The sequence below is a fragment of the Gekko japonicus genome, unplaced genomic scaffold, assembly GCF_001447785.1.
Source record: "Gekko japonicus isolate JY-2015 unplaced genomic scaffold, Gekko_japonicus_V1.1 scaffold1037, whole genome shotgun sequence".
Taxonomy (NCBI): Eukaryota; Metazoa; Chordata; class Lepidosauria; order Squamata; family Gekkonidae; genus Gekko; species Gekko japonicus.
The window spans coordinates 421,743-446,086 of NW_015171534.1; the positions used below are offsets into that span (position 1 = coordinate 421,743).

General features: G+C 40.1%; 1 protein-coding gene across 1 annotated transcript in view; it reads left to right on the forward strand.

Moving 5' to 3' along the window:
* CLASP1 (cytoplasmic linker associated protein 1) overlaps positions 1-24,344 on the forward strand; it is a 334,150-nt gene that overhangs the window by 272,719 nt on the left and 37,087 nt on the right. The window contains exons 33-35 of the mRNA XM_015419605.1: positions 11,797-11,913; positions 20,952-21,102; positions 21,952-22,198. Of these exons, the coding sequence (XP_015275091.1) occupies positions 11,797-11,913; positions 20,952-21,102; positions 21,952-22,198 (515 nt within the window). The remainder of the gene's footprint in view (positions 1-11,796; positions 11,914-20,951; positions 21,103-21,951; positions 22,199-24,344) is intronic.

Consider the following 24,344-nt stretch of genomic DNA (forward strand, 5'->3'; position numbering starts at 1 on the left):
CCCAGCGTGATGACATCACTTCCGGGCTATATCATCATGCCGGGCACATCGGCCCGATCTGGCCACTTTGGGGTTGGGGTTCCCCCCACCGGCCGGATCCGGACCGGCGGATTGGGGGCCCTTAGAGTGGAGAAATCCCCGCCCCCGGGGGGGACTTGGCAGCCCTAGTTCAGGTTGTGTGTTAAATGTCTGAGGTTCTTGTTAGTCCCAACCTTCATGATGTTGTTGGAAGATAGTAGGACACCAAAGAAATAATCAGTCGCATTTCTTGTCTTCAACCAAATGGTGCTGCTTCCAGGTGCCATCATTAAAGCATTTTTCCAACTTTCCCATTTGCACACTGAAATACTTGTTGCATTTGTAAATTGTATTTCTATTTGCTTAGCTCTGGCTGGCTGTGCTGTTCTTTTGTTATTTTACTTTCCTTCCTTCCTTCCTTTTTTGCTGCTGCTGCTTTCCCACGCTTTGTTTCTATCTACAAAGACTAGTTTAGAAAGCTCACGTAGGAATAGAACCTTTAAAACTGTTATATGAATGAACTATAATATGTCTTGTGTTTGCATAGAGCCTGAAACACCTGTAGGGTTAACTGAGAACCCTCTAACAACTTATCTCTTAAGTTTTGAAATGTCCTTCCTTTTCTGCCAAAGCATTGCATTTTTAGATTATAAACATAGAGATAGACAAGTTATAAAGTAACAGGATAGATGAGATGAACTTATGCTTATATGAAAACATAGCTGAGAAGATCTTATGCTTATATGTGATTCACCCTTGCAACCAAGAAGATTAGAGCTAGTGCGGTATCGAATGGGGTAGCTCCGTTCATTTCTGGTTGGATCAGATTATTCTGTTTTACTAACTAAATTAATTTTAACCTCTGATCTCAAAGTTTTACCTGTTAATGTATTTTATGGTTTTGTAAAATTTGTAATGGCCAATGGCTACTACTACTATTACTACTACTACTATTACTACTACATTCTACTATATGTGAGACTTCCCATTAAAAGTTGAGGTTGCATGGTTTTGGATGTCATCCCACAGGTAGGTGAAATTTGAATGTTGTGGCACTTACCTTTCTTTTTTCTCTCGCTCTTTGGTGAAACAGTATCTTGCAAACAGCTTAACTGCTATTTCTATCTGGTTTCTTAAGTGACTTTCACAACACTGTCTCCACAGAGACATTTGCTGTAACGTGCGATAGAATTATTTATGACTTCAACTTCCAGCCTTGCAGCATTTTTCATTTCTTTTATACACCAATGTGACCTTTGCCTATACAATGTTCTTAAAGCTCAGTAGAAACAAAAACGACAAACTGAATACTCCAGCAGCTTCAGAAATACACCCTGTCCTAAGAGGTGCAGCACATCGTGCTGAGGGACAGCAGTGTTGGCTGGTATCAAGCCTTCTATAACCTTAATAAACCTCTATGACTTTGAACAATGGGTGTATTTGGAGACTGGTATTAATTCTAACCAGATTTTAACTCAAACCACAATTCACAAGGCCAGTTCTAACATCCTACAATATAACTTCTCTGGCATGGTATGTATTTGGAAACTTTCCCTGCCTGATTCTGTCCTTTACGTACTAGTCATGAAAGGGGAAAAAAAGTCTGTTTTTATATCTGAAATTATATGAATGGATCATATTATGGTAAAGGGATTACACATGAGGCCAGTCCCCTTTCCTTGCACCTCTGAGAGTGTCTTTCACCCCAGCCCCCAATGGTTGGGTCTGGCTTCTAGCTACAGTTTATCAGTAATATCAATGGAGATCTTATCCTGTACTATGGTGAGCTTAGAAAATGGAAGATAGGGGGAAATTTAGCATGAGGGAACAACAGGAGCGAGGAGAGACACATGTTGAGGTTGTGGAGCCCTCTCCTTATTATGATAAAGAGTTCGGGAATATCTGTCCTGGGCTTTTGACTCTCTCTTCTGTGTTTGAACCTTTAAATCACATGGAAGATGGAAATATATATGGATTTAGGCTTGCCAAGTCCCCCCGGGGGGCGGGGAAACCCCCGCCCCAGAGGCCTGTTCCCCGCCGCCGGCCGACCGGGCCCCAGGGGGAACCCCATCCCCACGTGCACGTCACCAGGAAGTGACGTGACGCCACCGGGCACGCTGGGGGGCCCACCGAGGGAAAACTCTTTGGCCAAAAGCCGCAAGCCGGGAGTCCCCCCGCTGCGGCGATTTTTTCACTTGGCAACCCTATATGGACTTCAGACTGCCTGAGAAATGTTTTAAGTCCTAATAATTTCCAAGGTACATTTTGGACACTCTTGTTTTTTGCAACCTTGCTGATACCAAGTAGGTTTGAATATGACCAGTACTGGCATGGAAGACCTCCTTAGAGCCCTATCTGTTCTTCCTTGAGTTCTGTGTTGGGAGAAAGGTGCAATTTAAATGCAATAAACCTATACTATTAGCCACCTGTGGCCCCCACGTGCAGATATCTAAATCTGTGGATCAACGCCACACAGAAGCTAAAGAGATTGTTCTGCAGACTAGGGGGTCCCCCTAGGTATGCAAAAAAATCTGGAAAAAATACACGAGGGATTTAAATTACCCCCAAAATAAAGAAGCGTTCTCTGCAGAAACGCAGATAATGGTAGCCCAGGAGACATGCCGGGCCCAGCATCAGCACTGAGCTGTAAGGGGAATCACTAGTGATGAGGGGAGGGATTCCCTTCTACGAATATCACAGATCCTCCATAATAATAATAATAATGATGATGATGATGATGATGATGATGATGATGATGATGATAATAATGTATACATGAGACAGCAGAGAATAAAGACTTTAATATTTTTGCATTTGTTCACACCAAAAATGGCAAAAGGATGTTTTGAAGAGGATAGCTTTGGAATACAAATAAATGTCAGAGCTGATTGGACTTCACATTGGCCATTTCCACTCCATTTACAGATTTACACCTGGGCCTCTGATACACATTTCCACCTCTTTCTCTTTTTTTGGATGTATGCATTTATTTTTTAAAAAACAAAATAGGAATACAGAAAGAAAAAAGGGAAAGTGGGCAAAAGTTTAGAAAAATAATTTAGAATGCATATTACAAGGACTATCCAGAATATGATAAATATATAATATTTAGATTACGTATTTCAAATATACAGCATATTCATAATATTCAGGATTATTTTCTCAATCTTGATGAAACTTGTCATTAGATTGATAAATATTTAATAAACCATATGAACTAATTGTCTTAAAATCAGGAAATTATTTAACATTAACTATCAGATATTTAATATGTGGAATTATAACAATATAGTAATTCTTGAATAATTTTAAAACATTAATATATCTTATATAGTATAATTGCTATAATAAAACTTTAGTAAAAAAGCAAGCAACGCGTTTTAAAGATATTTCCAAAAATATAGTAAGCTATCATAAAATACTTATAATACTAATTATTCTGATTATAGTGATTGTATTAATTATTATTCTGATTATATTGATTGTATTAATCAATTAGCTAATATAAATATTAAAACTGAAACTATATCAAAATCTATATCAAAACTATAACATCTAAAAAACCCAGCATTTCGATGACTTCATATGGATCAGAACCAATCTGTAATCTGTATTACTTATATTTCATCTTTATAATTGGTGTAATAAGTTTCCCATTTTCTTTCAAATTCCTTGATCAGTCTTTTGTTTACATAATTCATTCATTTGGCCATTACAGCATATTCTGCCATTTTATATTTCCAGTTTTCACTAGTAGGAGATTCCTCCACTTTCCATTTAGTTGCCATTACTACTCTGGCTGCAGTTAGCATATATCTAAACAGTTCACATTATGTTCTTTTGGTGTTGTCTGGGGAAATTCTCAACAACATAGTCTCCGGTTTCATAGCAAAGTCAATTTTTAAAATTTACTGAATCTCAGCTTCTATGTCTTTCCAAATTTTTTTGGTCTTTTTGCAAGTCCACTGCATGTGGTAAAAAGTACCTTCTATTTCTTTGCACTTAAAGCACATCCCTACGTATTTCTTGTCCATAGATTCAATATCTTTCAGGGTAATGTGCCATCAGTAAAACATCTTATACCAATTTTCTCTTAATGCTTGACTTGTAGTGAATTTTATATCTTTCATCCATAAATTTTCCCATTGTTGAAATGTTATCTCTTCTCCAAAACTGTGAATCCATTTCAGCATACACATTTTAACTTGTTCTGTTTCTGTATCATATTGAAGTAAAAGCTTGTAGATTTGTCCTAATAAATGGTCTTACCATTGGGTGATTATATTTTCAATCTTTTATTCAACCTCTATAAGCATGAGCAGCTTCTTTAAGTTTGGAAGTTAGTTGGAGATATACCAGACAAATAAACATTGTATATTAATTGATATAATCTGAAATAAAATTAATTTGGCAATATATGCATTTTTATTACAGAAACTCATCCCAGCCAGGACAGCTTTAATTTACACCATCTTTCCAAATCCTTTTGTATTCTCTTCCACACTGCATCGTAATCATCTTTAAACAATGTATCACTTTGCCCGGTCAGATTTATACCGAAATATTTGAGTGGATTTGTTGTTAATTCGTATCCTGTAATTTTCTTAGTACCTTCTTCTTCTTACTTTGTTAAATATCTGGAGATTATTTTGGTTTTTTAAATTAATTTTAAATCCCGAAAAGGATCCAAATCTTTCCATTTGTTCTATAATATGTTGAAGCATCTTGTGCAGGTTGGAGTTTGTCAAAACAGCATCATCAGCGTAGCTTTTCAATTGTAATTCCTCTTTGCCTTAAGATATAAGAACATAATATAAGAGAACCTAGTGTTGGATCAGGCCAATGGCCCATCCAGTCCAACACCCTGTAACACAGTGGCCAAAATACCAGGTGCCATCAGAAGGTCCACCAGTGGGAGTAGGACACTAGAAGCCCTCCCACTGTTGCCCCCCCCAAGCACCAAAAATACAGAGCGTCACTTGCCCCAGACCAAGAGTTCCTATCTGTACCAGGTGGCTAGTAGCCACTGATGGACCTCTGCTCCATATGTTTATCCAATTCCCTCTTGAAGCCATCTATGCTTGTAGCCGCCGCCACCTCCTGTGGCAGTGAATTCCATGTGTTAATCATTCTTTGGGTGAAGAAGTAATTCCTTTTATCCATTCTAACCTGACTGCTCAGCAATTTCATGGAGTGCCCACAAGTTCTTGTATTGTGAGAAAGGGAGAAAAGTACCTCTTTCTCTACCTGCTCTATCCCATGCATAATCTTGTAAACCTCTATCATGTCACCCCTCAGCTGTCGTTTCTCCAAGCTAAGAGCACCAAGCGCCTTAACCTTTCTTCATAGGGAAAGTGTTCCAGCCCTTTTATCATTCGAGTTGCCCTTTTCTGCACTTTTTCCAATGCTATAATATCCTTTCTGAGGTGTGGTGACCAGAATTGCACACAGTATTCCAAATGTTGCACCACTGATTTATACAGGGGCATTATGATACTGGCTGATATGTTTTCAGCTCGCTTCCTAATAATCCCCAGCATAGCATTGGCCTTTTTTATTGTAATCACACACTGTCTCGACATTTTCAGTGAGTTATCTGCTACAACTCCAAGATCTCTCTCTTGGTCAGTCTCTGCCATTTCAGACCTCATCAACATGTATTTATAGTTAGGATTTTTGGCCCCATTGTGCATCTCTTTGCACTTGGCCACATTGAACCCCATTTGCCATGTTGATGCCCACTCGCCCATCCTCGACAGATCCCTTTGGAGTCACTCACAATCCTCCCTGGTTCTCGCCACTCTGAACAATTTAGTGTCATCCGCAAATTTAGCCACTTCACTGCTTACTCCCAACTCCACATCATTAATAAACAAGTTAAAAAGTTTTGGACCCAGTACGGATCCTGGCGGTACCCCACTGCTTACCACCCTCCACTGTGGAAATTGGCCATTTATACTCTCTCTGTTTCCTATTAATTAGCCAGTTTTTGATCCACAAGAGGACTTGTCCTTTTATCCCATGACTATTGAGCTTACTTAGGAGCCTTTGATGAGGAACATTATCAAATGCTTTCTGGAAGTCAAGGTAAACAACATCTATTGGGTCCCCCTTGTCCATGTTTGCCTTCTCAATTTGAAATCCTTCTGCTAATACTACATTAATTAATTTTTTTTGCATTCTGCTTTGTGTAAATTCTTTTACTCTTTAATACTCTTTGTAGAAATAAATGTCCAAGAGAAATTCTCAAAAGCCTTTTTGTCTTTTTTTTTCTCCACGAATTCCATTGCATCAATTACAAATTGAACATTTTCCTTCATAAATTTCTTTGGTACAAAGCCAGTCTGGTCAGGATGAATTATTTTTGTTATCAGTTTTCTTTACCTTTTTATCATTATCGAAGTAAAAAGTTTGTAGTCCATGTTCAGTAAGGATATGGGTCTATAAGACTGAGGTAACATTGGATCATTATCCTCTTTGTAAATCAGTGTTATATGTGCCTCCTGCCATGTTTGGGGCAAGGTCTTATCTTCACTTATTTTGTTCATCACCTTCTGGAGTGGCAGTATTAACTCTTCTTCCAAGCATATGTAGTGCATTGCCATTAACCCATCCGAGCCTGGTGCTTTGTCTTTCTTCATTTTTTAATAGCTTGTGAGATCTCTTGTATTGTAATGATTCAGAATATCTCTGTTTTCTGGTGTAAACATTGGAATAGATATATCTTTAATATATTCCTCAAGTCCTTCTACTGCTAGATTTTCTTTCTTATAAAGTTGTGAGGAAAACGAAATAAACTGCTCATGTATTTCTTTCTCCATGTAATTCTGTAAAGCTTTTTCACTCCTGTTATCATTCTTCTTTCAGCTTCTTTTCTTAAGCAGTGGGCCAAAAAAGTTCGGGTTTATTTGCATGCTCAAAATATTTCTGTTTCAAAAAGCTTAATTTCTTCTGTATTTCTTCGGTTTGTAACTTGGTTTTTTAATTGCTTGATTTCCATTAAAGTCACCTTCTTGATCGGAAGGCATTTTTAGGGAGTTTACCCCCCTTTGTTTTTCTGGATTTATCTTTTTTAAGTCCATTATGCCACTCATATCTCCAAAAATCATGATTTCTCCTTCTTGAAAATCCAATACCATTTGAAAGAATTTCTCATAAAAATTTTCTTTAGCATTGTTTGGGACATTTAGTGATATCAATGTGTTGATCTTGACTTCAAGAAATCTGATTTCCCTTCAGGATCTTTCAGTTCTTCTAAAACATTTATTCATTCTTTCATTCTATAAACTGTTGCACCTTTTTTCTTTTGATCAGCTGATGATAAAAATAGGCTTTATCCAATTTCTTGTTCTTTAAAAATATTCATGTTCTTTCTTTATGTGGGTTTTGTGAATACAGATAATATCTGCTTTTTGTTGCTTTAATAAATTGAATGCTTTTGATAGCTTTGTAGGGGAATTTAGGCCATTGATGATATATCGTTTAAGCTATCCATTTTGCTAAAATGCTACTGCCTGATCTAATTTTCCTTCTTCATTATCTTAGGCTTCTTTGTTGTTTTTCTGTTTTCACCTTTTCGAGTTGTAAATCTTCAGGTATGTTTCCTGTCGAAAATTCTTCAAAGAGTTGTTTGGCTTGTTCAGTTGTCAATATTAGTCTTCTTCCCTTTGGTAATAGCACTGTGAGAGTGAATGGAATTCTCCAGCAATATATCTTTCTTTTGAAGAATTTGTCTTAAAAAAATCAAAATCCTTTCTCTTTTTCAATAGGGTTGATGGGAAATCTTGAAAAATCTGTACTTCTGTTCCCTAAACTTTAAGTGGAAATTCTCTCTTATTCAGTATAAAATCTCTTGTTTTCTTATGTGTAAATTAGACTAATATGTCTCAGTGTTTTCTATTCTTACTTGCAAATCTCAAGTTAACTTTGTATATATATTTGATCGATATCTGGAAGTCTCCTTCAATCTTAAAATTGTCTTATAACAACATACGGAAATTCTCTTTGAGGTTTATCTTACCCAAATCGTCTGAAATAGATCTATTTTGAAGATTACAATTTCTACTCTGGGTATCTAAAGTTTCAGTCTTTTGATTAGTGAGCTCTAACTGTTGAACTAGGACTTTTTGGTGTAATTCTCTACCTTTGTGTTGGACTTTATCAATCTCCTGTTCAACTTTCTTTTGAATCTCAACTAGTCCTGCTGTAAATTCTTGTTTTAGGATTGAGATGTCTTTTTAAATTTTATTGTAAGTACTTTCTCCAGCTTGCTTGATTCATTATTGAGTGTGTTCTTCAGATTCTTTAATCTAAGCAGTAATAGTTTGTGATAGTATCACCAAAGTCTCTTGGATCTTTTTCCATAAGGCCTGAGAAATCTGGCTCTAATTCTTCTTCTGTTTCCTCATGCTTCCCGTCCCCTTTCCCTTCAGGTGTGTTGTCATTTTATGTCATTTATTTGATCTATCTAAAAATATTTGGTACAAACTTCTCATTTGCTTGTTATACAGCTATTTTTATAAAGAATACCGATTATCATACCATCAAGCAAAACATTAAATTCAAATGCTGTATTACAACTTTTAGAATTCCAAGAAATATAAGCTGAGATATTTAAAAATACAAATAACCGTTCAATTTAGTTTCTTCCTTGTTTTTTGGAGGAAGGAGATTGTATTTGGATTAAAAAGAAGATAAAGAATGCTAGATTATGTAATTATTTTTAAAAAGAAAGTATATAGGTTAAAAAGGAGGATGAGAATTTGATTAAACAATTAATATATTAGTATATTATTATGGTTAATATCCCAGTTACTTTAAAAATTAGTACTTTTTAGTATTGTTAAAAGAAGCTTGAGTCTTCAATTATACATTCAAATAATTATTCCTGCCAATTAAAATGTAGAAATATCTAGTTGTTGCATTTTTTATTCCTGACAAAAGGTGGCAGCAGAGACCATAAGATTCATAAAGTGCCATTTTTAGTTCAGTTGCCGTAGGAATTAAGCTGGAAGCTGTCTGTGTCTCTCAAGAGGTCAAGGTCTTCGGAAAACACCAGAAAGCACCAGAATCAAAGCTTTAGAACACCCCAAAAAACCCCTTCAGATCCAATAATCCAGTTTCCCATCCAGAGGAGAATAACAATTGTAGACATAAAATCAGAAATGAAGAGGTATAGCTGAGCAAAATTTCATCAGACCACTCTCAGTGGGAGGGGAAGAGGGGTAAGCTTATTGGGGAGAAGGTTTTACTTTTAAAACACTCTGTTTACCTAAACTTGGTAGATTTCTGCTGCCACCAGGAATTAAAAATTCCAAATCTCTCTCTCTTGGTAGAATGACCTAGGGTCTGGGCACTTCAGAGGACTATGTGGCCCTGAGGAAGGACTATTCTGAATTCTGGGATAAGTTTAAACAAAAAAATGATTTATTTAATAAAGAACAAAATAGTTTTCTGGTTATTTTGAACTGTTGCTGATGAAAGGAACTTGTAAATATAACTGGCAAAGCTTGGTGTCACAAACAGTCTCTCAAACTCCCAAAACCCCACTCTGACAGGCGTAGACACTCAGTCTAATCTCTCTCTCTCTGTCTCTCTGTCTCATCTGTATAGCTACACATGCTGAACTCTTTGTCTTATTCACACAGAATAGACTCAAAACTCATATTCACACAGACTAAACTGTTTGTCTTATTCACACAGAATAGACTCAAAAACTCCCATAGTTACACAGACTATGCTCTCTCTTCAAACTTCACACGCAGAATCACTGTCATAGACACCCCTCCTCCCACTCTCTCAGTCATCAGCCAATCACATCACACTTGTCTCCCTCTTTCACTCTTCTTACATTACTGCAGTCAAACAACATTTAAAGAAACAGACATACCAAGACATGAAATCATTACAGTAAGTCTTTAAATTTTGTGTATAAAAAACTTTGCACTTCAGTACTTAAAAATACTTGAAAGCCATCCCAGCTTGAACAGTCCGGACAATCTGTTAACTTTTAAGTCCAATGTATTTGTGAGTTCAAAATGGCATCTTAGTATTGAAATAAAAGGAAAGTAGTTAGATCATGATGCAGTTTGAATTCCAAAGCCTGTGTTATGCAGCAGTTTATAGTCTTCTCCTAACACCACCCCCAGTATTTGAAGGCCATAATAATTAGTACTGATCACAACTCCATTGTTCTTTTCCCCCCTTCAACAAAACTTGTCAGAATCCCGAATGGAAAAAATAAAAATAAAGAGGGGGTTGTAGTCTGTCATGAGCTTAGTCTTTTTAAAATAGTCTTTCTTATTATTTCCCAACGTCTATGTAATGACTTGAAAGTGAATGAAGATTAAAAAACACACAACATATGCTTAAAAGATAAGAGGAGGGGGTGCAATGAAAAAGAAAAGAAGGGAGGCAGCCTTATTTGGCTTTGAGCCAATGTCAGTTCATGCAGTCTTGATGGAATCTGACTGTTCTGGGGGTGATGGTCAAAGTGCCTCCTCTTGGAGGGGCAGATTTATCTCCTCTTTCCCACCAGCATTGAAGACAAAAAGCCCTCTGGGAGTTAAGATCGAAGGAGCTGTATACAGAAGCTCCTGTTCAGGATGCCATGTCTCTGGAAGTCCCAGGTCCGCCTCTCTCGTAGCTTCACCCCTGGGCATCTGAAAGCAAGAAGGCATTTCTGTTTTTTTCCATGGCCAGTTCATTCTCATACTATCACCGAACTTGCCAAGGGAAGGTGTATTTAAGGCATGAACACTGGGATGGAGTGGCTTAAATGAACTGCAAGCCCATGGGTTTTTTTGTTACAAGAAAAGCTAAAGTAGAAATCCAGTTTCATGAAAAGAGCACCTGCTCAAGCGACTGCAAGTTTTATTGGAAGTACAAATTACGAGACTTATTCTTTCCATCCGTAGATTTATACATCAATCTGTTGGCCGGTAACGCTTTATGTGTATGGATACCCGTTGTGGGTTCCTTTTCAATCTGTGATTCTGTTACATGAGGTTTTACGATAAACTGGTGCCAGACGCATATTCACAACAGTGAACAGATTGATATTTTGAAATGGGTTAAATGACGGGTAACTACCTCCAGATAAAGTCGGATGCCTATTTTTTGCTGTTGTTGATTTCAGTTGATCATCCTTGCTATATATTATATACAAGCAAATTTAAACAACCAAGGACTATCCTAAATGTCTCCAAAGCATATAATCAATTACAGAATGTTAACATTAGAAAAGAGTAAGAGTCCAGTAGCACCTTAAAGACTAACAGAATTTGTGGCAGGGTATGAGTTTTCATGAGTCACTGCTCACTTCAGATACCAGTGACCTCTTCAGTGACTCACTTCTTCAGATATCAGTGACTTCAAGTATCTGAGGAAGTGAGCAGCTCTGTAAGCTCTTGGAGGGTTGGCTACACTAGGGGTGTGTGGCCTAATATGCAAAGGAGCTCCTGCTACCAGTAGAGCCCTGCGTACCACAAACTTTGTTAGTCTTTAAGGTGCCACTGGACTCCTACTCTGTTCTACTGCCACAGACAGACTAACACAGCCACCCATCTAAAATGTTAACATGTTTGCACGAAGCAAATCAGTGGAGTATTCTTGTCTCATTTGTTTCTGTTAAGTTTTCTTTCTTGCTGAGAAAGCATGAAAACACTCAGCCTCTTAGATTATAGTTTTTTTTCCTCCCTTTTCCTTTTTTTTGTCCCCCCCTTTTTCTTTTTCTGTCCCCCCCCCCTTTCTCTTTTTTCCTTCCTGTGACCACTGCAGTCGTTTCTGGGGTTGGAGTGCAGATGGGCTGTCGAAGCACCCCCCTCCCCTTTTTCAGCCTAACTCCATCCCCGCTGCTCCTCCTCACAAGACTTTCAGGCGCACTTACTCTCCCAGGTAACAAGCTACCTGTTAAAATCCAACCTGTCTTGAGGTGTCACAATGTTATTTACCGTTGGCTCAGTGCTTTCAAGCAGACAGGCACAGGGGTTTTGGTGAGGGACAGCCGCTCGTACTCTGTATTTATTTTTTAACGTGTGGAGAAATCACATGATTGCCCTGTTCCCTAGTGTTTCCTGATAGGTCATCAGGCAAATCTCTGCAAGTACTACACTATGGAGGTAATATAGCAAACCTTCTTCTTTCTTCATTCCTGTTGCCGGAAGCACTGCAATAAAAGCAAGGTCAGGACTCGTTTTACACACACAGAGTTATCCCTTTAACCCACTTCCCTCTCAGATTTGGGTGTGTAATGAAAGCTCAGGGGTTGAGTCTCATGCTAGGAATCAGGAGATCAGATCGAGAGCAGAGACTAGGAGAAAAGTTAAACTGTCCTACCTTGTAGTCAAGCTACCTGACTCAGACAATACGCAGACTAGTTGCCGCTAGGCATTATATTGCCATGAGTCCCAGTGGAAGAAGGCACTTCAATTCAGCAGCATTGTATGGAGTTGGGAAAGATCTGCTTATTCTTTTTTCCATTTCCTAAACAGTTAACACAGTTCTTCCAGGAGTACTTAAGATCAGTATTTACCTGGGTTCTTAGGAGATGATTCACATTTCACGTGTCAAATGTGGCTGCTGTGTATACACTGATATTTGCAAGGGCAAATATCATAAAATGTGAAGGAAAAGCTATATGTGTTTTACATATGCAGAGTTACTTTGAAGGCCTTGCACCAGGGAGCATAATTGACCGATGTTCCCCAGCTTGTATTCATTGTGTATCTACAAGAGCACATCACCCTAATGTGTTTAACTGCTAAATGCAGTTATACAAAAGTCCAGCCTTCTTGTTTTCTGTGAATTGATACTAATTGGGTACATTTATGGTCACTAGCCCTGATTAAACAAAGCACATGTAAAAACAACACTTGTATCCCAGCAGACAAAGCTGAAGTCCCTCCAATTGGCTGGGGATGATTCCAGCTTTCCACCAAGAGATGGTGGGTAGGGTTTCACTGCAGCTTGGGCTGCTGGATTGGATTTGAGGGCCTCCTTAGCTTTTCCCCATCCAGCTAAGGATAAACAGGTCAAAATGTATTTCAGCGCATGTATAACCCCTAGGTGGATCAGACAACAAAGATTAGCACTGCATTTGGGTCACTTTTCAGTACTTTTTAGAAGAGGAAGAAGAAGAAGAAGAGATTGGATTTATACCCCGCCCTTCACTACCCAAGGGAATCTCCGAGCGGCTTACAAACTACTTTCCCTCCCCCTCCCCACAACAGACATCCTGTGAGGTAGGTGGGGCTGAGAGAGCTCTGACAGAGACTGCTCTTTTTCAAGGACAGCTGTACCAGAACTACAGCTTACCCAAGGCCATCCAGCCAGGTGCAAGTGGAGGAGTGGGGAATCAAACCCAGTTCTCCCAGATTAGAGTCTGCACACATAACCACTACACCAAACTGGCACCAAACCACTACACCAAAGGCACAGAGGTCCCTTTTCAATCATAAGTGTTGGAAGATAGACCAATGCATATGTCAAAAACTTGCAGTGATAAACATCAGTATCTGAGAAAGGAATAATTGAACCCAGAGAACAGTGTATGAAAAAGTCCCCAATTACTTAAGTGGACAAGTTACAGTAACACTAGTTAGTCATACGGGTGATTTCGCACTAGAGCTGCCTCGCAGCGCAGCTGCCGTTTGCCCCAACACTATTTGTCAATTTCACACCCGAGGCTGCGGGGCTGCATTTGACCCGCGGCTTCGCCCGATTTCCTCCGCAGTTTCGTGCAGCTGTGCCGCGAGGCAGCTCTTGTGCAAAATCACCCATACTATTCAGTCCTTCATTTATTTTAATGCACTTTATTATGGGATATTCAGAGCAAAATAATGATAACATCACTTGAACAAGGAGATGGAAATGGAGATCCACACATAGGTTCAGTTTCTATGAGCCAAGAAACAAAGAGGGAGATTATTGATACTTAGAAGAATTTAGGATAATCTTTTTTTTATCCTTACGCTCCAGATATTATTGGGGGGGAAAAAAAGATCTGTATCAGACCATGTTTTTTGAAGTCTGGTGCAGGTGGAAAATAATATTGTGACATCTGTAAAAATTGTGCATTTCTTTTCATCTCTTTGTTCACCTTGTGACTCTTCCAGTTTTCAGCATGAATCGTTGTTTTTCATATTGTGTGATTGGTTATTGTAAATGGATGTTGTTTCATATTGCATTTCTTTCTTTTTTTTCTCCCTTCACATTATCTATGCATGGTACAGTATCTGTTCTGACTAAATGTATTTGCTTGCATAAATTGTTGTTCTTTTAAAAAATTCAGAAGCTGCTGTTCTTTCTTGAGCTATTTTATAAAGATTAATTCTTGAGTTATGAACATAGATTGTGGATTCTGGACATTGAGATATTATGAAATGTCAAATGAACTCTATTTTGTGATGCTAGTAATATGATATAATCCAGGCATTTATGTTACTTTGAACAAACGGGAGTAGCAGGTTTTGTTTGTTAAATTATGTGCAGAATTAAATTTTTAAGAGCTGTGTGGTTTCAATAGCTGTTTGTTTAAAACACTTAAAAACAATTTAGAAAAATAATTTGAAAATAATCCTTCCCCATGGACTTTTGCAAATAGTGTTTCCAGTTGATTTGTACTGTTATTGTGTATATGATGCCCTTTCAGAGTAGTTTAAACAAAAATCAGGCCCCTGGACAGAAAATTATAGGTTAAAAACATTAGGAGGGAACTGCTAATAAACCAGTCAAGAGAAGGAAGAAACTGTAGAGGCAAAATAGCAAGAAACTAATGTAAACAAATGCAATGACATGTACTTAGGCTTTGTTTTAATAGCAGGTGATGATTCCAGAGTTTCATAAAAAGATATGAACCTATGATTTGAAGGATGCAAGAGAAATAGCACAATGTAGGTGGTGGTAGAGGGAGTTCTAGGCATTAAAGGACAGCAATGGAGAATGGGTGAAGGTGATAGCTGAAGGGGGTATGAGTAGGGGGAGCTAAAATCACATGGCAATTTAAGGGAGGCAAGGCAGTGGAGATCTTTGAAGATAGGAAGAAGGATTTTTTCACTAGATAGGATCCAACACAATGGTTAGACCATGCGAGGATGAGTACTTTTGACAGTTCTGGATCTGAGTTCTGGATGAGAAGAGACCACAGATGCAACACGGGAAAGTTGTAGAACAGAAAGGTGCAGTAGTTGGTGCAGGATGACTAAGGAATGAAACAAGAGTTTTCCTTGATGGGGGTAGAAGGCAAGAGCTAAGTTTTGACAGTATCATTCAACATGATTTTGTGACAGACTATGAGAACTAAATGAAAGAGTACAATGAAAGCCAAAGTTATGTCTGGTTATCAGGGGACATTGTTGTTGGAAGCAGAGAAGGCAAGGACAAGGATGGCTTGAGAAGAAAGAGGAGAATTTCCGTCTTGGATATTTGAAGTTTAGTATGATGTTGAGACATTTAAATAAGTATTATTCAGCATCTGGAGACGAAGGACAGAATGAAAAGGAGTAGCCTGAGAAGGAAAATGTAACTGTGGTGTAGATGGGATAGGATGCTGTAGGATTACTGAAAGCACCCAACGGAAGTGTATAAAAAGATTAATGGAGGATCAAGAAGAAGAGAAACCCAAGGAATTTGATGAGAACGGAGGAAACCAGAGGAGGGGCTTCTCCCATCTCCCCAGGAAAAAACTGAACAAACTATTTGACAATGTAGCAGAGTTGAGGAGTTTATTGAGGAAAAAAGGATGGTCATATGAATTAATAAAAAAAGGATGGTCATATGAATCAAAGTAAAGGAGGAGGAGGAGATTGGATTTATACCCCGCCCTTCACTACCCAAAGGTGTCTCAGAGTGGCTTACAAACTACTTTCCCTTCCCCTCCCCACAACAGACACCCTGTGAGGTAGGTGGGGCTGAAAGAGCTCTTGACAGAAGCTGCTCTTTCTCAAGGACAGCTCTTATCAGAGCTACGGCTTGCCCAAGGTCATCCAGCCAGGTGCAAGTGGAGGAGTGGGGAATCAAACCCGGTTCTCCCAGATTAGAGTCCGCGCACTCCACCACTATATCAAACTGGCTAAAGAGTTGGGTGAAGAATAAGGATCATAGGGTTTGATTGTGAGAAATAGTGAATAGATTCTACATGTGTAAATTAATCCAGGTCTAAATTCTAGGTGTTTAAAGGTGAGGAGTGGAAGGTATATAGGGTGCAGGATGAGTCAAGGGAGAATTTTTTTAATATTGGGGAAAATGGTGGCATTTGAATGCATAGGGGAAGAATAGGTTGATAATGGGGGAGGACTACAAGTTTTGTAGCTGGTCAAACCCATTTACAGCTTGCAGGACATTCTCCAGTGCCAGTATGGATTCAATGAAGAAGGCCATTATTTTACCATCCTCAAGATTTTAAACCAAAATTATGCTGCAAAAATATATCAGTGTTCCAATTTCATTCACATTTTGATCAGTAAGAATCAAAGGCATAGTTCGGTCACATTTTCAAGTGTGTTTTTCTTCAGCATTGTTGGCTAAATGTTTGTCTTTGCTGAAAATCAGTGCATGTGGTAGATAAAAAAATGTGTCATTTTAAAGTTTTCCAAAATACCACACTACTACATTTTGGTATATCTTGTAAAGTTCTCCAGGTGAGGAAAGTGTTAGTCAAGTGAATTTGTACTAAGTAGTTTGGTTTTTCATCTGAGACTGGCACGATGCACGTCTCTTTTCTGTTTTGTTTTATTTTCAACCTGCCGGGTAGCTTCTCAGAGTCCTGTGATGTGTTACGTCCAGTGAGAATGTAATGTAGCAAGAGGTACATAACTCTTGCCTTTCTGTGCTAATTTTGCTCATGTATCAAATGACAATGTGCTCTGTGAATCACATGAGCCCATTCAGGCTTGCGCTATTGTTTAGAGGTTTTGTTGAAACTTTTTCTTGAGTGAGCACAAAGCAAAGTTATTTGTCGAGGAAATGTTGGAATCCTGTGTAACATCTCTGTGTTCATTTGTACAGAAAGTGTAGCCTCTCTTCTGTTGTATTGACTAAAGCAGCTGTAAATACAGAATTGGAACCTTTTCTACCCTGAAGGGTCTGCAGGATTGCCACCCCTGCATCTTCACAGTAGCTATTGTTTCCTGGTCCTGTGCTGTAATCAGATGCCTGCCTTCTGCTGTATTCCTTTTGAGTCTTGGATAGGGTTGCCAAGTGTTACCTTCCTTTGCAGCGGGGGACTCCCGGGCCGATCACGGAGCACGCACATGCGCCGCATCCACGTCACCAGGAAGTGACGTGACGACGCCAGGCATGCTGGGGGCGGGGCCACGACCATCCGAAGGAAAACCATAGAGTTTTCCCTCGGATGACCGTGGCAGCGTGCCCGACATCATCACGTCACTTCCTGGTGATGTGCACGTCAGGGCGGAGTTCCCCCCGGGGCTCGATCCGCCGCCAACGGGGAACGGGCCTCTGGGGCGGGGGTCTCCCCGCCCCCCGGGGGGACTTGGCAAGCCTAGTCTAGGAGTTGCAGTGTGGCTCCTTTGCGAAAACATAGTTTATTCTTTAAAAACAAAAATCTACCCTGCCTTTTATGAAGCTCAGAGTGGCTTACAATAAAAATAACATTGAAGACCAAGGCTCAACAAATCCCGGGAACCAAGTTGCCATGGAGTCTAGAAATTTCATTGTAGTGCCTTGTATTTTCAGAAATGATTTTATTGTAATGTCTCTCAGTGGAGTACTAAGGGTTGGATCCAACCAGTTTTCCCACTGGTAAAAAAAGGGGGAAAGGTTCCCGTTTGACCACCAGAAGAGCTCCAATAGAGCTGTAATAGGATAGGAAGAATTGGAGCTGTAATAAGGATAGGAATTGGCCAAAGTTGAGTGAAAGAGTTGGCTGGATCCAATCCAAAGTTTATCATTTTCCATTAGAATGTTTTGTTGTATGACATAAAAATAAGTGTGCATGAAGTTCCTGTCATTGCTTGTTCTCGTGTTAACTTAATTTTACACCATTCAGTGGTAGAGATTAAATTAATTTCTTAACCAGTTGTCTTCTATACTGTCTCCAATATTCAGTTAAATGGAGCTTTTGAAAGCAGTATTGGAATTACAAAATGTAGGGGAGAGATTTGGCTAGGATTAGCTTTTTGTTTTATTGATGACAACCAGGCTTGTGGCCAGTCAGCTTATGGCAACCCCGTTTAGTTTTCAAGGCAGGGGACAAATAGAGGAAGTTGCCATTGCCTGTGTTTGTGTGGCAACCCTCGTATTCCTTGGTGGTCTCCTATCCATGTACTTACTACAGCTGATCCTGCTTAACCTCCAAGATCTGAGAAGTTCAGATTTGATTGCACTCATCATGACCTGTTTGGCCCACTAGCCTTTTCCAAATGTTCACTGAGGAACATCCATGCAGTCAAAAAACCAGTTACCTAATCAATTATCTAATCATTTACTTTTTTGGTAAAGTTGGAATTCAGTTGTCTTATTTCCTCTGTGTTTCAGCCATTAAAACCCTTCACAATGTCAGTAGGGTTTTCTCTGTTCCTAAAGTTTTTATTTTTAAAAAAAAGATAACTAATCTTGCCTTTTTTTTACAACATTATTTAGACTTTATCTTCCCGTGTATCATTTCCACAGAATTTAAGACTTGACATAATACAAACCTAGACTTCATTATTAGACTTTCGATCTTAAGGTGCAAATATGAACAAAGTAATATAGAAAGCAACTCCCAGAGATTCCCTCACAAAGAACTTAGGATTTAGGAATCCATAGAACCCACTCATTGGCCTTCCCCTGAATAGTTGCTTGTCTTCTCAAAACTGTTTTGGCTCCCCTCAAAATACCTCATATATAGGGTTGCCAAGTCGGGTGTTGCGCCTCAGCGGGGGACTCCTGGCTGGTGTCTGGAGCGCGCGCACTGCATGCACGTACGTCACCCAGAAGTGACGTGACGCTGCCGGGCATGCTGGGAGCGGGGCCACGACCATCTGAGGGAAAAACGTAGAGTTTTCCCTCGGATGACCGTGGCCCCGCCCCCAGCGTGCCCGGCGCGGTCTCGTCACGTCTGGGTGACGCGCACGTCGGGGTGGGGCTCCCCCTGGGGTCCAATCCGGCGGCGGCGGGGAACAGGCCTCTGGGGCGGGGCTTTCCCCGCCCCCTGGGGGGACTTGGCAAGCCTACTCATATATATTTCATCATAGTAGAAAGCTGCACATTTGCTGTAGGATTCAGCAAGTAGCAGTGAGAGTGACTAATCCAATTAGAACAGTAACAGTGCTTGGTGTCAAGGTTTGGATCCAACATTCTATATCCCTGGGTTCTTGTCATAGCAGTACTTCTTTGGTTTTGTACAGGATAAATGGAGGCGTGAAGGGCTTCACTGATACAGTAAAAGTAATTCCATTGGTCTTGCTTTTACAATGTAAGATTCAAACCACAACCGTTGGTGCTTTTCATTGTGAATTATTGTCATGGCTTCCCAGTTTTCCATGGAATGGTGGTCTGCTGTTTTTATCCCTCTAAGTTCTTGAGAGCACCAAGGAAGTCCAGGGTTGCTATACAGAGGAAGGCAATGGCAAACTACCACCTTGCAGACCTTTTAAGGATTTATTCATGTGTTATGCTTGCATTTATTAAGTACTCTTTGCAGTCTGTTGAAAGATCTACCGTGGGCACTGCAACAAAATGGTCAGAGACAAGTGGGAATTGCCGCTAATTCTTTACACTTCCATGGAGGTTTTTCCTCTGCCTTAGCTTCCAATCTGAAGCGCTCTTTCCAGGTTGTTCCCATCCTGAGTAAGTTCTTTCCAAGACTTACATTACTATGTAGTCCAAGTGGGTTAGCGTGCCATTAGGAAGGAACGGTCTGCATTTTCCTTGCCAGCAAAGGGTCCCCACATTGCTGCCATTTTCCCACTGTCAGCCCATCATGGATGCCATTTTCCCCTTGCTGTAGTAACTTCTATAGCTGCGTGACAGTCTGTTGCCACGTGCTGATATCAATTTTTATCAGAGCCATTGTAGTGTTATAGTGCACATTGGAAGAAAATGAAAAGGGGTGGCAAGTTGCCAATGGCCCATCTAGTCCAACACTCTGTCACACAGTGGCCAAAAATACCAGGTGCCATCAGGAGGTCCATTAGTGGGGCCAGGACACTAGGAGCCCTCCCACTGTTGCCCCCCCCCAAGCACCAAGAATACAGAGCATCACTTGCCCCAGACCAAGAGTTCCTATCTATACCTTGTGGCTAATAGCCACTGATGGACCTCTGCTCCATATGTTTATCCAGTTCCCTCTTGAAGTTGTCCATGCTTGTAGCCACCGCCACCTCCTGTGGCAGTGAATTCTTGACATTTAATGCTGAACCACTAAATCTTTTGTTTCTTTAAGCTGTACAATATGCTAGCTTTCCCTCTGGATATACTTATCTCATAGCCATTTTAATTCTTTGACTTAGATTTCACATTCAGAAAGCAAATTTTAAAGTTGAAATGAGTATTTTTATGTTTTATGCATTGAATCCACAATACCATAAATTTTAAGGGTTCCATAATCACTGATGTCTTTCTTTTATTGCTGTTAATCATTTATTAAATACTTGTAGTTAGGCCTAGAGGAAGAATAATAGAATGCGTGAGCTTTTAATTTTTTTTTTATTTTGTATTCCTTGGTTTATGATAGTTGAGAGAACAATTCTATTACAAATTTGATTAAAAGTATCGCTTTTAAGTAGTCCTAACGTACAGTGAAATCAGTTCAATGCAAGTTCACTGTCTGAATGTATCATTTTAACCAATATTCAGTTGCCTGTTAGCAGTAAGATAGCAAATGGTTAAAACTGGAATCCAAGTGATGGTTCACCAATGAGCTATATTATAGCTCAAGGTCAAGCAAATTGCTCCTTAGTTTTAATATCCCATATGTATTTGGTCTTCAGCGTGCTGGATTATGATACGGAGAATCTAAATTCTGATGAGATCTACAGCTCTCTCCGTGGAGTCACAGAGGCAATTGAAAAGTTTAGTTTTCGTAGTCAAGAAGATCTTAATGAACCAATCAAACGTGATGGAAAAAAGGACTGTGATATTGTAAGTAGTCTGGAGGGGAGCTGTGAAATGGATTTTAAAAGTGTTTGTCTTTTAACGTTCAAAGCACTTAAATATCTTGGATTTCAACTAATTTTCCCACAGGGGATCTTCTCATATACATTACATGTGGAACATCTTCTACACAGTTAAATTTCACATAGCAACCCATGTAGATGGCTGCATGTGTTAACTTGGCCACGTTTGCACATCAAACGTAGATTGGACTAAGTAACAGAGCAATTCCTGTTTTTAATATTCCCAGCATTTACCTTTTATTTAATGTTGTGCATTTGTGATTTTTGTTACAGGGGACAAAAAAAGAGAACATTCTTTGTAGGAAACTTTCCCCTCCTCTATTGATATTTCTCTCCAACGCTGTTAGACTTGATGGCTCATTGTGGTTTTTCAGTAAAGATGTACAAATTCTACAGTGAAGGACTGAAATCCTTCTGACCCCTCCTTTCTTCCATGGCATTCCCAGCCCCCCCTAAAATTTGCACATTGGACTTCATATATGCAAGAATCCAGTGCACATTCTCCATATCCTCACAGTCTGCACATGTTTCTGTAGTGTGCAGATCATAAGGATAAGTCATTGGGTTTCAAATATGTGGGCCCCTAAGCAAATATTAATACACCTGTCAGCTCGGAGTGGGCCACAGTGCTCTGACTTCACACTGCATGTCTGAAAATCTGCACGGAGCTTATAATTCTCGCTGTTTTCCCTTCACTCTGGAAGCAACAGCTACAAGCCAAATTTGATATCTCTCTGCAAGAATAGTAATCCTGCAGCACGATATTACTCTCTTCTGTTTGCCCAAATAATCTTATTGCACATTTGGTCCCCAGGTCTCTCGAGATGGTGGGATAGCCTCAACAGCCATTGATGTCCGTGGAAACAGCGATGTAGTGGAAGGGGGAAGGATGGCTCTGGACAACAAAACTTCTTTACTCAACACCCAGCCCCCACGTGCCTTTTCAGGACCCCGAACCCGGGAGTATAACCCCTACCCATACTCCGACACTATCAGCGCCTACGACAAGAGTGCTCTTAAGGAAGCTGTGTTTGATGATGATATCGACCAGCTTCGGGATGGTTGGTATTGTGTTCTCTGAACTCCGTCGCGATAGATTTCCATATATAATTGTTAATGAGACGTCATGCTGAAACTAGTTTCCCGATTACATCACTTTTTTTTATTCTACCAGCTGCGATATGCAATAGCAATCCGTAAGAGACTTCACAAAACGTATTAATTGGGAAATCTTATATGTTTCAGTTGGCTGTCAACATTGTAGTATTTTCCCATAGTCTGGGAAGTATATGTAAAAACAAACTAGAATTTTTTTCCATTGACTGTATTGCAGAATTGCTGGTGGGGGTAGGATTGGGATGGGCTACGTCAGTGGTCCGAAATGTCAGAAGTATGTAGGTACATTAAACTTATTCAGTGTTCTACGAAAGCATTTCCTCACTTGTCACTAGATGTTAAACAGCCTGTGGGAATCCACGTGGCATAGAAAACACTAAAATCAGCAGCGACAGTCTTGTGGATGAGGCTGCATCCCCTGTGCCGAGCTTGGGGCCAGGAAGCGGCAGTGGGGAAGCAACCAAGCCCCTCTGTTTGTCTGCTGACCTGTGCACAGTATCTGCTAGCAGCAAAGGTAGTGGGCTGGTTAAGAACCTAGGAAGAGCTCTGCTGGATCAGACCAGTGGTCTGTCTAGTCCAGCATCCTGTCTCATACAGTGGCCAACCACCTCCTCTGCAGGGCCAGCAATAGGGTATAGAAGCTGAGTTCTTCCCCTGATGTTGCCTCCTGGCACTGAGATTCAGAGTTTGACAGCCTCTGAATGTAGAGGTTCCCTGTAGTCACCATGGCTAGTAGCTGCTGATAGACCTATCATCTATGAATCTATTCAGTCCCTTTCTGAAGCTGTCTATGCATCTTCTGGCAGCAAATTCCACATTTCAATCACTCTCTGTGTAAAGTATTTCCTTTTGTCTGTCCTGAATCTACTATCCATCAGCTTCAACTCCCTCCACCCTATGCACAATTTTATAAACCTCTACCATATTCCCCCCTTAGTTGTCTCTTTTCTCAACTGGAAAGTCCCAGGCTCTTCAACCTTTCTTCATAAGGAAGGGGATCCAACTCCCTTATCATCTTGGTTGCCCTCTTCTGTATTTTTTCCAGCTCTGCAATATCCTTTTTGAGGTACAGTGACCAGAACTGTACACATTAATCCAAATGAGGTCGCACCATAGAGCTATACAGGGGCATTATAATATTGGCTGTTTTATTTTCAATCCCTTTCCTAATAATGCCTGACATCGAATTTGCCTGTTTCACTTCTGCAAATAATGTAGATTACAAGTTCAGTAATTCGGAAATATAACTATATAAGGCCAAGGTGTTCTTGCAAGAAACAACAAATATACAGAAAGAAGAATAAATTCCCGAAAATTTCAATGTGTCTCACTCCAGTTGTATTGTGATATCATAGTCCAACTTGATGTGCATTCATCATGGACTCATATAGTTCCTGGATAATTCAAACATTCTAGAATTCCATAAAACATAGAGACGCGTAGTTCGGATGCAAGCTGCCGCGTTTCGAGTAATTCTTTTTCAAAACCAATAGGCTATAATTACTCGAAACGCGGTAGCTTGCATTCGGACTACGCGTCTCCATGGCTTATGGAATTCTAGAATGTTTGGATTATCCAGGAACTATATGAGTTCCTGTAGCAGGGGCATTGGTGTGGCATAGGGCACGGATCCAGGCATCAGTTGACCCACCTCCCATCCAATGAAATCCCATCCCCAGTCTGCTTGCTGTGGGTAAAGCTGGAATGGTAATTCCAGTGGACCCACATGGGCCTCTACATGGTTCCTTGCCACCTGAGGGTGGAGTTGGGCAACAGCCCCCAAGCTGGGCATGTTAATGGGGTCCCCACCTCAGGGAGGCAGGTACTCAGGCATAATGGCTCCCCCCAAAATGGATCCAGCCCAACGCCTGAAACTGCCATAAAGCTGTGACATGAATTAACATATCGAAACACAGACCACAGAAACCTTTTGCAGCGGAGGGCAGGGGGGCTGGACCCAACTGAGTGATGCAGCCTGGCAGTGTGACTTAATAAGAGAGAGGTGTAGACCAGAAGGAAGACATCACTCCTGACTCTGCTGACCCAGCCCCCCGCAATTGGCCGGCCACCAGCAATGCTGTCAGGCCCCCC